Source organism: Rhinoderma darwinii, chromosome 1 (assembly GCF_050947455.1).
Source record: "Rhinoderma darwinii isolate aRhiDar2 chromosome 1, aRhiDar2.hap1, whole genome shotgun sequence".
NCBI lineage: Eukaryota > Metazoa > Chordata > Amphibia > Anura > Rhinodermatidae > Rhinoderma > Rhinoderma darwinii.
In genome coordinates, this window is record NC_134687.1 from 431,097,468 (window position 1) to 431,111,828 (window position 14,361).

At 42.0% G+C, this 14,361-nt stretch overlaps 1 protein-coding gene across 1 annotated transcript in view; it reads left to right on the plus strand.

The window, feature by feature from the left end:
* Positions 1–339: 339 nt before the first annotated feature.
* Positions 340–14,361, plus strand: part of SGSM1 (small G protein signaling modulator 1) — a 280,772-nt gene continuing 266,750 nt past the window's right edge. The window contains exons 1-2 of the mRNA XM_075853710.1: positions 340–435; positions 544–587. Coding sequence (XP_075709825.1) covers positions 420–435; positions 544–587 — 60 coding nt within the window. The 5' untranslated portion in view covers positions 340–419. The remainder of the gene's footprint in view (positions 436–543; positions 588–14,361) is intronic.

The following is a 14,361-nucleotide window of genomic DNA, read 5'->3' on the forward strand; positions in this document are numbered from 1 at the left end:
GGGGTTAATAAATGTAGCAATGTACAGTAAAATGTGCATGGCGTGCTACGCATAAACGACTTCGTCGATGTGACATATATTGTCTTTCACTCAGAAGGGGGGGGGGGGGTTGTACCTATTCTCCATTTAAGAATGTGGGAGGTCTACACTCCTTTACTAAAACAGCAAATAATAATAATAATATAATAATAATGAACTCATCTAATGTAGCACCACCATCTAGTGTTTAGCACCCGAATTTCTCTCAATGCACCAACCAGCGTAGCTCAGTGACTAGAATAAACAGGCGCGGGAACGTCTCCCAGGTGCGCGCTCCCGGGGCCGCGCTCTGACGTCACGGGAGCCGCGGTGCACACGCAGGAGCAGCTGTGCCTTCTAGAGCCGAGCCTACAGAGGACAGGAACGGGGAAGCTGCAAACATGGCAACGGGGACAGGTGAGCAGAAAACGAAAACCCACCGAAAAACCATCTATATTTATCATATCGTGTCACATAACGAGAGAGCTCCATGAACATAATAACCAATGAGCTTGTCGTCCACAGAGGCAGAGACCAGGCAGAGACTGCTGAAGACTGTCAAGAAGGAGGTAGGTGACCCCACGACAGCATCTCTCTGTTCTTCACGTTCGGCACATATATGTATGGACGTGCAGTGTATGTGTGTCCACAGTTACCGTGCCGTGCAGTCAGTGAGGGTGTGTTACATTTACACAGCTGGCAGCTTCTGGTCACTTGTGTCGCTGTAGTACAGTGCCACACAGCTGTCCCCATGGGTGCAATGGGCGCTTGGCAAAAGCATTGCAGAGGCTAATAAATTTATTATGGTATATATCTAGTTAATATTTTCTTATGTTACAATATCTATTTAATACACTTTGGATAGATTACATTCTCCACTTTGCTAGATACTGGCTTTAGTCATTCTATAAGTAAATATTAGCTTGTTGGACATATTCGGGCTCATGTAGCAATCCACAAAAAATGGTGCAAACACGTGAGAAATCCGGTGTCCGGAACATGCGCCGCCCTCATTAACTTATTGATAAATAGGGGGAGTGGCTTAGCCGTCATATTATTGCAACAAATGTATCACTGTTTCGTGGCAGATATTGGAGGACGAGTATAATATAGATGGATATACTAAAGTCTTCCTCTCCCTGTTAAAATCAAATGCTGGCGCTACTTTAAATATATTTTACAGCCTAGCATTGATATTAATGTAAATGTGACAGTTGATGTTCTGTTTATTTCTCTTTGACAGCCAAAGTTGAGCTATTCTAACCAGTAAAAATAAGAAAAAAAAAACCCCACAGAAAACTGATGGACACATTTAGGTCAATGAGATCCACAACAATAGGTTACAAAATGCATCATAACGGATCTGTCATGGATACTGTAAAAACAGAAGCTCTGACACTAATGTAAACAGAGCCTTATACAAATGAAACTATTAATACTAAAGCAAAAGCGGTCCAGGTCTGTCATCATGGTAGAACTACTGAAATTAGGGACTTTTAGAAGGAGGGTGAGCCTGCCATGGGTAATTTAGGTTCACATACAACCTTCAGGCGCGTCTGGTTTTATATAGGAGGTGTTTGTGCAGTGGTGTGTATGTGGACATCCCATTCCAAAACCATGCACGTTAATATAAAGTTAGGTCCCCTTTTGCGGTTATTAGAGCCTCAACTCTTTAGGCAAGCTTTTCCCAAGATGTTGGAGCTTGTCTGCTGGAATTTGTGCCCATTCAGCCAAAAGAGTAGGCACTAATATTGGACCATAAGGTTTGACTTGCAATCGGCACACCAATGCATCCCAAAGGTGTTTGATGGGCATGAGGTTATGGTTCTGTGCAGGCCACTTGAGTTCCTCTACACCAAACTCATCAGACCGTGTCTTTATAGACCTCACTTTGTGCACTGGGGCACAGTTACGCTGGAGCAAAAAAGGGCCTTCCCCAAACTGTTGCCACAAAACTGAAAGCATACAATTGTGTACAATGTCTTTGTATGCGGTAGCAATAACATTACCCATCACTGGAAATAAGGGGCCTAGCCCAAACCATGGAGGACAGCCCCAGACCATTATCCCTCCTCCAGCAAACTTTACAGTAGGCACTATGCATTCCGGTAGGTAGCGATTTCCAGGCATCCAGCAAACCCAGATTCATCCATCAGACTGCAAGATAGTGAAAAGTTATTTGTCACGCTAGAGAACAAGTTTCCACTCCTTCAGAGTCAAGTGATGGTGTGCTTTCCAACACTCCAGCCGACGCTTGGCATTACACATGGTGAGCTTGTGTGCAGCTGCTCAGACATTGAAATGTATTTCATAAAAGTCCACTGTTTATGTGCTATGTCACTTCCAGAGACCGTATGTTACTCTGTAGTGAGCTATGCAACAGTGGCTAGGCGATTTTGTATTTACATGCCACGTGATTCATCACTGGGTGGCTCTGTTCTGCAAGTTTGTGTGGTCTACTGCTTCGTGGCTGAGCTGTTGCTACTCCTAGACGCTTCCACTTCGCAATAATCACACCTTTAGTTAGCAGTGAGCTAGCAGATCATACATTTCACAAACTGACTAATGACAAAGGTGGAATCCTATGGAGGGCCACATTTAAAGTCTGTTAATTCTTTAGTACAACCCATACAACTACCCATGTTTGTCTGTGGAGATTGCATGGCTGTGGGCTTGATTTTATGCACCTGTTTGCAATGGGTGTAGATACATCTGGAGTTAATAATAAAGAGGGGTACTGTATGGTTTCAAATTCAAGTTCTGATATCAATTCTGACAGCTGTCATTTCCAATTTGAAGTGGTTTCCTCATTACTAACATCAAGGATATTGCTAGGATATGGCATCAATATCTGACTAGTGGTGGCCCTGATGGTTGTAACCCCCGCTGATCACTAGAACGAAGTGTCAGTGGTAGTAATTAATCGGCGGGCCACCTAGTTTCCTGTAAGCTCCCCCCATCTTTTTCCAGAGGCTGCTTGATTGGTCAGCCATGGATAAAAAGGGGGCCACCCATTTATCTTTATTTTCGTCATTTCGAGGACTATGGTACACAGACCAAAAATTAGAGAAACTTTTTAAACAAAGCTCTGTAAGGCCCTGTTCACACAATTTTCTGCAGTCAGAAAAATTCTGCCTCAGGATTCATTTAGGAATTTTGAGGGAGATTTTAACTGCCTGCACTTATTTGTCCGCATTTTTTTTTGCTGCGTTTTTCACCTGCGGCCATTGAAGCTAATGCAAGGACCGTGGGCAAAAAACGCAGCGAAAAGTGCTCAGAAATGAGCGCCATGGGTTTTTTCTGCCTCCCATTGATTTCAATGGATGGTCAGAGGCGGAAACCACAGCAAGAAAGGACATGACGCTTTTTTTCCCCGCAAGGGGCCAAAAGCCGCCTGGGAAAAGAACACATTGAAATCAATAGGTGGCGATTTTGGCAGTTTTTTGGCTCTGATTCCGATGCGGTTTCCGTGTCAAAATCGGCACTGAAGAACTCTGTGTGAACTGACCGCGTCGGAATCATCACCCAAAAACTTCGGAAACACTTCAATCGGAGGCGGAGGCGTTTTTTTTCTGTGGCGGCTTTTAGCTTCTAGCGGGAAAAAAAAGCGGCATGTTTTTTTTTTTTTTCTTTGCCACGGTTCCGCCTCTGACCTCCCATTGAAATCAATAGGAGGCAGAGAAAGCGTTTTTCGCCCACGGCATTCCTGAAGGAATTTTGAGGCCGATCTTCTTTTTTTTTTGTAAACAGGGCCTAACAGCGACATTATTGATAATGTCCTACTATGCGTATTTTGGTAGAATTGGTGTAGTATTAAAATAAATTTGACTCTAATTGTAGATTTTTGGCTTATTTTAAGTAAATACCGGTACCTTGCTGTAATCAGGGGAACCATTTTTGTCTGAATTTTTCATGTTACATTCTATTTATCATTGTATGAGAGCAAAGCAGGCCTTTATAGACCTGGACATGTAGGTCTGTAGGTTGACTCTATGGATTAGCAATATTTGGATAAATGTACTATTTTTCCTCTCGGTCTTTTAAATTGAGATTGTATCAATACACTAAGATATCTGTAAGGGTTGCTCCACATTTCAGGATTTTCAGCAGGATTTTCCCATGCAGTAAAGGATTGCAGAGAGGGAAGAAAGACAAAGCTTTCCAAAGGAGAACTTGATCCATTCCTGCATTTTCTTAAAACATGTTAAGCTATAAACTGCTAAATGTAAAGGAGGCCATGCTGTTTTTATGACACCAATATATAATCATGGAAGGTGCGGTTCATTGAAGCTGCAGTGAGCTGTTATATAAAAGCCGATAAAATGGTGTATGTGTTTATGAGCATTTAGAAATGATTACATTTGAGAACGATCAGAAAAGACTGCCTCAAACATGATGTAGGTACAAAGGAAAAGCTCATGTGCTGCATCATTGAGACAGATGTTTCATTCAAGGTTTAGAGGATGGCCACACTATATGTATGACTTAGCTGTCAACACGGCGAATGACTTGCCATTTACTGTAACAATAACACAGCATGGTTGGTTGATCCAGCATTAAAGCATGGCCAGTGAATATCATGCAACCACCGTTTACTCAACACTGTTCATTCTTTTGTATAAAAAGGCTGAACCAAAATGTAGTAGCGTGGATAAATCAATTCTGAAGAAAGTTAACACAATCCGTTATTTCCCTCATCAGATATGTCATTTTTCCATAATTTGTTACCTGACTATTCTAGATAAGATGCAAAATGATAAGTTGAAAAAAGAAAAAAACAGGCCTAGGACACAAGCTGTAATTTTTCTGATTTGTATAAACAGAATTGTAGCGTTTTTATGTGTATCTGATGAGTTTGTAGCACTGCTCGTATGAGGTTAATTAAAAAAAAAAAAATAATACAGTTTGAGGAGACACTGCAATTACATTTTCTATGTTTAGTCATTTGAATTGAATAAACATATTGCTAAATCAACTGGACATTTTACAGAATATTAGATAATATGAAATATGCTACTTGAATATTCTTTGTTCAAATCAGAAAACAATTCCTTGAGATGCTCAGTGAGTGCCAGGAAGACATATCCCTTTATACGCTGCTCCTTTGGTAAATTTGTAGTGTGAAATAACAGACTTCTCGTTGTCTTGACTACCATGCTTAAATTGGAAAGACACAATATGTTTTTACAAATTTAAAACTTGACAGTAAGCAGATGTATTCATTTGTAGAACCTACAATACCATGCTCACCCTTGCATATCAGCAGAAAAGAACTGGTTCACTATCCTGGTTTTAAGACAACAGCTTGAGAAATAATGTGATCTAGTGGTTCCTTTATGTTTATTTGTTGTCCTAATTAATGACAAATTTGATCATTAACAATTCATCCAAATCACTTGCTTCCTTACATTCAAAAAGTTACATTCCAGGTATGAATAGAGAAGCTATATGGTATCCGTATACTATATGGACATCAGATAAAACATAAGCTATATTTAAGCAAATTGGCTTCCTTGGATCCTAAATGGAGTCATATGAATTTAAATTATATTGTATTCACTTTAATACACGGAGGAAGTTTGAAAGGTTCAGTTGCTTTTTTGTTTTTTTAATGTGTAATTCCCCAAGGCCATCAATGTGGTTACTGATGAACTGGCAGTAAAACATATTGGTAATACATCTTGATAGCAGTGAATGGTGAGCTGACTACCTTACAAATTTCAATATGAGAAACACCTACAATGTTGGATATCTTCAGTGGCAAGTTGCAAACTTCATTCATTTTTATCAGCAGTAGAAGTAACTGCTGATGAGGCTCTAGTATGTCATTTATATGCTGGATATACTGTACAGCATAAAACACCTGTCTACTACTGTTGCTGCCACATTATCAGGATATGATGACAAAATGTTGTCTCCTTTACAGAGAGCCTATTTATTTAAAAAATGTCAAAAGTTAACACATCTAGTACATTCAGTGTCATGCACCTTTTTCTTCCTTAGAGGTACCAAAGACCATTGTATACGATGTTAAGCACCGTCTATGCCTTGCTTATTTATTTCTCTAATATCTACTCATTTATACATTATGCATTTTGAAAGGAACAGCTGTAGAGAGAAACCATTGTTAAATTCAAGTTTCAACAAAATAGTTAAAGAGGACCCGACATGTCTGTTTTAGTAAATAATTGTCGTCCCCCCTGAGAACATTTCTGGAGCATCTTTTCTTAGGCCTCTGTGCTATTCCATTCCTCCTAGAAATGTATGAATAAATTGACAACTGGGTATTACCAGTTGGGGGTGTGTCCCTACAGAGATTGACAATCTCCAATCAGAGCTGACAAAGTGAGACTGATGGGGCACATCCCTTTGATGATGGTAAGACCTAGACAGAAATTTATATAGAAATTTCTAGGAGGAATAACAGAAGATCGGCACGATGCAGAGTTCCAAGAAAATACAGTTGCAAGAAAAATTAAGTGAACCCTTTGGAATTACTCTGTATGGACAAAAGTATTGGGACACCTACACACTACACCTACAGAATCTTTTATGACATCACATAATAAATCTATAGCCATTACTATGGAGTTGGTCACCCCTTTGCACCTAAAAGAACTTCCACTCTTCCAGGAAGGCTTTCTACAAGATTTTGGAGTGATTTATGGAAAAAAAAAAATCTGCATATCTTTTTATTAATTTTTATTTCACAATAATTATTTTTTCAGTCCCACTAGGGACTTCACTCATCTTTTGATCGCTTATATAACGCTTTAATATACTTAGTATACCAAAGCATTATTGCCTGTCAGTGCCTCTGGCACGGCCTAATAAGCATATAGCCAGGGCAGGCATGGGGCCTTTGTTAGGCACCCTGCTGACAGCTGCCATGGTAATACATCGGCGGCCTGCGATGGGTGACAGAGGGAGCTCCCTCTGTAAACTACTCAGATGCAGTGGTCGCTAATGACCATGGCATCTGAGGGGTTAAATGGTCGCAATCGAAGAAAACTTCGATCGCTACCGTTGAAGCAGGAGCCCGGCTGTCATTAGACAGTCGAGCACCTGCTCCAGCCTGCACGGGACACTCATGCAGGACTCTGATTAGGCCGCCGTGAAAAGGTGGAGGCCTAGAATAAGGCCACTTAATGGCTGCTGTGAAAAGGTGTATCGGCGGTCATTCAGGGGTAAGAAAGAATTTTGGACCGTTACTACCTACAGTTGTGTTTCAGTTTATCAATATTTCTGGGATGCCCTTTGTGCACAGCCCTTTCCATGTCATGCCACAACATCTTGATGGGGTTATGCTCAGGACTCTAACTTGGCCATTCCAAAACACAAATCTTCTTTTTCAACAATTCTTTTGTTTACTCACTTATGTGTTTTGGATCATTGTCTTGTTGCATCACCCAACGTTTCTTCAGCTTGAGGTCATGGACTGCTGCCATTACATTCTTCTCTAAAATGTTTTGATACACCTTTAAAATATCTGTTCCCTCAATGCCCAGGCCCTGAGGTAGCAAAGTGACCCCAAACCATAATTCTCCCTCCACCATGCTTCACGGTTGGGATGAGGTTTTAGTGTGCAGTGTTGCTTCTCCAAACATACAAATGTGCATTTGTGCTAAAACTTTCTACTTTTGCCTCATATGTACATAGAACATTTTCCCAGAAGCAATGTGGAACATCCAGGTGGTCTTGGGCAAACTTGAGACAGGCCGCTAAGTTTTTTTGTTTTTTTTTGGACAGCAGCGGCTTTTTCTTCGTCCTTCCATAAACACGATTCTTGTTCAGTGTTTTTCTAATAGTGGACACATAAACAAAGATTTTTGTAGTTTGTAGAGTCTTCTGTCGATCTTTTGTGGTTACCCTTGGGTTCTTTTTCACCTTTTTCAGGATTGTTTGTTGTATTCTTGTAGTGATCTTAACAGGATGGCCAGCAAGAGTAGCAACAGTCCATTTGTAGACAATTTGTCAACTATGGATTGAAGTGCACCCAAGTTTTTAGCAGTTCTTTTGTAGCCTTTTCCATCCTCATGCATCTCTATAACACACGGTTCAACCTTACCAATCTTTCTTGAGAAAAATAGATCTGTCAGTAACCAGGCTTTGTGTGCCTTTTATTTAATAGTCAAAGCACCTGTGAAACCCACACTTCCAATCTCATCTTCTTAATTACAAAAATACCATTTGCCACTTTAGAGAAGTAATTTTATAAAGTTAAAGCGTACCTAACTTTTGAGGTGACTTTCGAGAATAATCTGAAATACATGTGTACATGACACTATACATGATTATTATATGACTTTTGTGTAAGGCTTTTTTTTTTCAGTATTTCCTCTAAGGCCCCATTCACATGGCCCATTTCTTTCCTTTCCTTTCTTTCTTTTCCTTTCTTTCTTTTCCTTTCTTTCTTTTCCTTTCTTTCTCCCACTTTACTCTCCATAGACTTCTATTGGCAGGCACTGATCTGTGACTAGAGACAGATCTTGCTTGATAACAGGGGGTGTACAGCAGATTACAGGAAGTGGCAGTAACTTCACACAGAATGGGTAAAACAACTACCGTGTATTTTAAAGGGAACATTTCACCTATTGAACTTTACTTATCCCTCACTGGCCGCTGCTTTCAAAAGTTCATTACCGGGGGGCGTGGCTTGGCTGCCGGAGTGAATGGCTGCTTGAGAGCTCGGCTCCTAACTGCATAGCGGCTCACAGCGACATACCACCGCCGTTCCACCGCAAAACAACCTGCTGACGACCACCTGTGCCCAGGAATATACCCCACTACCGCCAAGATGCCAAAGAAACACAAAGCGGCGGCCAAACCGGCCAAAATCCCGGATTTCTACTCACCTCATAGCCGCCCAGCAGAACAAGATGGCGCCGGAGGAAGCCCGCGCGCAGGATCCCTGACATCCGACCCGGGCTCACCATCTTCCATCACCTCTGCTCCTCCTCGATGCAGCAGCTCAGTCCCTGCTCTGCCACCGACGGGAGCAACAGCAAGCCCGCAGAAACTGACGCAGCTCACTCAGGCAGACATCTCTGCCGCGGACTTCAGGGGCCGCCATCTTGGCCTAGCGACACGAGGCACATCATCACAGCCCTCCTCTCCTTGCAGCTCCAGACGCCCTGTAACATGGGCCCCTTCTCCTCCTCGCGGCGACAAGGGCAAGGTAGGACATAATATCGATGTAACTCCTGACCATTTGACAAAGGGAGACACGCTTGCTAATGTACCCTCCTCCACCGACCCCATTACTGAGCAAACGCTCAAACACATGTTGCAGGCCCTACAGCAATCCATACATTCTGGGTTTGCCCAGCTACTTAAACCATTAGCTGACTCACTTCAGGTGGTAGAGGAAAGAGTTCAGCATGTGGAGTCGAAAATGGGGGTGCTCACTACATCCCATAACGAGCTCATCGATGCTCATTATGATCTTGAGACGGATCTCTCTCATTTACAAGCTAAGGTAGCTGATTTGGAAGACAGATCACGCCGGAACAATGTGAAATTCAGAGGGGTCCCGGAGGACATTGCCACCAAAGATTTAACCCTTTATATACAGGATTTCATAAAAGCTCTGATACCCGACTGCTCCCCAAGGGACCTTATCATTGATAGAGCACATAGGCTTCCAAAGCCAAAACATATGTCCGAAAATATACCGCGAGATGTGCTAGCCCGATTCCACTTCTACCACATTAAGGACTCTTTCATGTCTGCATCTAGGAAGAAGGAAGCGTTCCCCGCGCAATTCCGGATGGTCTCCGTATATGCAGATCTTTCAGCGGCCACGTTGCAACTTCGGAGGCAATTCGCGCCAATCACTTCTGCACTTCGAGATAACAAAATTCTCTACAGATGGGGATTTCCTGTACGCCTGCTCGTCCACAGGAACGACTCCTTACACATCATTAGATCCGTACAAGATGGCATTTCTCTCCTTCTGCTGTGGGATATTCGGGTCGCATTGATGGAGAATACTCCGAAAGCTGTTCCACCGCCTGTTGCACAGGAGTGGCAAATGGTCCGGTCACGTAACCGTCCACGACGCTGAAGTGGTTCGCTTACTAGGATGCAGTGCAGTCCACTGTACCGGTTTTCAAGATGACTGATTTCCCCCATTATTGTCTTGAACACATCCGGTGTTCAGACACATTTCCTTTAATGTATATTTTTCTTTTGTTTTTGTTTGTTCTGTTTTGCCACATATATCTGCAGATCTGTCGAGGTAGCTATATGTTTTTCTATAATGCCTTCTTCTTGATGATATCTGTAATGCATTGGTTTGTAATCCTATTCAATCATCTTGATGCACGGTTAATTTCATGTGTCCGCAAGCAACAACACACCCTATATAGACATGGCGCTTAAATTTACGTCCATTAACGTTAATGGCTTGAATAACCCATATAAACGCTCGACTATCTGGAAAGAAGCCCTTAAAACCTCCTGTGACGTCCTCTGCGTGCAAGAGACGCATTTATTAGAAAAGGATGCAGTTCGCCTGAAACATCCTGCATTTCCACACGTGTTTCAATCCCATCACTCATCCAAAACTAGAGGTGTGTTGTTGGCTGTGAAAAACACGGTCGCTTTTCAAATGTATGATCTATTAACTGACCCCAATGGCCGATATATTATCCTAAAGTGTTCTATAAACAATGCCCAATACACGATAGTTACAATATACGCCCCTAATCGTCACCAATTGAAGTTCTTCCACAAGATTACACGCCTAATTTCTAAACATAAACAAGGTAGACTGATCCTGTGTGGGGACTTCAACGCTGTAATGGATGCGGAGTTGGACTCCACTTCGCAGTCTCGATATTCTCATGTTATCATAGGTGATTTGTTCTGGAAGGAGGAAATATATGACATTTGGCGCATGCATCACAGCACAGAGAGAGACTTTACTCACCATTCCCAGGCACACAATAGTTATGCCAGAATAGACATGTTTCTGGTAGACAAAGAATCTGTTTTCCTAACGGAATCCACGTCTATTGGAGACGTCTGCTGGTCGGACCACGCTCCCCTCACCCTGACTCTCAAAGAAACACATAATACCCCGCCTACATACCTGTGGAGGGCTAGTCCCTTTCTCCTCTCACATCCCACACATAGAAAAACCATAGAAACGGATCTGACGGAATATTTTGCTATTAATGACACAGCAGATATCGGGATTGCAGCGCTATGGAACGCCCATAAGGCCTACATTAGAGGTACCTTTATCAGACTGGGTCATATGGTTAAGAAACAAAAGGTAGCAGAGGTATTAGGCCTGACAGAGGAAATCCGATGCCTAGATGCAAAAAACAAAGTTGCTCCCTCAGATGACCGGGCGTCTCAGCTCCTCCTTCTAAGACAACGCCTCAGAATATGTCTATTGTCAGAATACGAAAAATCCCTTAGAAAAACCAAAGCGAAATATTATTCACAAAATAATAAGGCAGGGAAACTTTTAGCAACGCGCCTCAAACTCCAGCACCAGAAATCCAGAATTCCGTATCTTCGGAATCCACAATCTCAAACTAAAATTGCAGACCCTAGAGACATAGCTGAGCAGTTCCGTAAATACTACTCATCCTTGTATAATATTAGAGATGATCACTTTGTCGAACGGCCAAACCCGCCTGAGATACAAAAATTCCTACAATCTGCTTCACTGCCTAGTCTCACTCCAGAACAACTTCAGACACTAAACGCCCCTATCACCGAATTGGAAATTGTAAAAGTCATACAATCCCTTCCACAAGGGAAAGCTCCGGGCCCTGACGGTCTCACTACCCTATATTATAAAAATTTTACGTCCCTACTGGTACCATATTTGAGTAAATTTTTCCAGCAAGCCATGATCGGAGGTTCATTCCCTAGAGAAAACCAAGCGGCATTAATTGTCACACTACCTAAACCAGGGAAAACTACTGACACACCTCAAAACTTCCGGCCTATTTCATTGCTCAATGCTGATCTTAAACTTTATGCAAAGCTGATAGTTAATAGACTCACCCCAATATTGGCCACCCTGATAAGCAGTGACCAAGTCGGTTTCATCAAAGGCAGACAAGCATCCGACAACACCCGTAGAATCTTGAATATAATACATCATCTGGAGTCAACGAAAGAGCGGGCTACGCTATTAGCATTAGATGCAGAAAAGGCGTTTGACCGTATCAATTGGACATATGCCTTTTCGACCCTACGGACAATGGGGTTGGAGGGGGACATCCTGACTGCTATTCAGGCTCTGTATTCTGCTCCATCTGCCAGAGTGTACACCAATGGGGTCCTTTCTCGGGACTTTGATATCTCTAACGGAACTCGTCAGGGCTGCCCCTTGTCTCCAATAATATTCATTCTCTCTATGGAGCCCCTGGCCCAACACATTAAACAACATAGCCTTATTCAGGGTATAAAAATTGGTAACAAAATCCATACCATCTCATTGTATGCGGATGATATCATTTTGTCCCTCTCTCAGCCTGTTAGCTCACTTGAATCGGTTATGGATGTCATTAAATCCTTTGGCAAACTTTCCTATTACAAACTAAACACCCTAAAATCCCAGATGCTACCCTTACACTTAGATTCTGACACGTTGTTTTTTCTGAAGTCGAAATATCCATTTGATTGGAGACTAGATGGCATTCAATACTTAGGCATTACCATCTCTCCCTCCTTCCGTGACCTATACAAGGCCAATTACGAACCCCTACTTCATTCCATTCATGCAGAATCTGATAGACTCCTCCAACACGACACGTCATGGATAGGACGTATAGCGGCGTACAAAATGCTCCTTTTACCCAGGCTATTATACCTATTCCGTACCCTTCCAATCAGCTTGCCCTCCAAGTTCTTTGCGATGGCACAAAAAACATTATCTCGATTTGTTTGGGCTGGAGGTAAACCTAGAACTTCCAGACATATATTATCCCGGGACAAAAAGTTAGGTGGACTGAGTGTCCCAGACATACATAGCTACTATATTGCCACCCTAGTGGCACAGACTATGGATTGGTGGCAGGGTAATCAAGATATCCATTGGCTTCAAATTGAATCATCATACATGTCCCCGATAAGCCTAAAAACCGCCTTGTTTCTGTCCTTCTGGGATATCCCACAGATCTGTACAATATCTCCACTAACCAAGGCGACCCTACAGTGTTGGTCATACTTACATCGCACATCTACTGAAAAACTCCCACTATTAAAGTCATACATTCCTATTGATATTTTTTCACTGATTGTTCCCAACTTATCACTATCTTCATGGTCCCTAAAAGGCATTACTAATGTATCTCAGTTATTTAAGGATAATTACTTGGTGAGCTTTGAACATCTTGTGGCTCAATACTCTATTCCTATCACAGATTTCTTTAAATATCTCCAGATCAGAGACTGTACAGCGAAATATAACAATTTTGATGCTGTATGTCTTTTTAAAATATTTGGGTATCTCTCTAAACGCAGCAAGGGCCTGAGATTTGTGTATAATTTACTACATTCACACACATTTTTTTCCAAAACACACCATATGCGGCTCTGGGAAAGAGAGCTGAACTGCTCATTTTCAGAAGAAACATGGATATCTGCATTTAGATTAATTTACAAAGCATTACCCTGTATCCAACACGTAGAAGCTGCTATAAAGACCTCATTAAGGTGGTACTACACCCCGGATAGACTACACAGGATGTTCCCTGAGACATCTCCACTATGCTGGAGAGGATGTGGCCATATCGGTACTCTCTACCATACGCTGTGGTCATGCCCCACGCTGCTTCCGTTCTGGTCTCAGATTTTTGATCTTGTATCCATAGTCTCTAGATGTAGAATTGCACAATCCCCTCAGACGGCCCTGTTGTTTATAGAAATGGAGGCAATACCCATAGCATTAAGATGCCTGATTTGCAAAATACTAGTCATGGCCAAATTAGTGGTAACCCGCCATTGGAAGGAATCTGCTGCTCCTATGCTAGGAGAAGTGATCACACTCATTAACACGACATATGCATATGAAAAAATCATCTCCTTGGGTAACTCCTCGTTTCACAAATTCACAGCAATATGGAATCCATGGTCAACCAGTGTGTATTACATTGCATAACATAAAGGTGCAATTGGCCTCAAGGTCATTGTCTCCCCCAATAGGGAACATTAATATTTATCAGAACGATATTTGTGGCTTTTCTGTTCTTCTTTGCTGGTTTTATCCTGTTTCTGTTCTTTTTTATGTTACGACACAATGTCATCTCTCCAATCACGATTACCTCAATTCTTGCTTTGTATGAAGAGATGATTGATTGTACCAATTGTACAAAT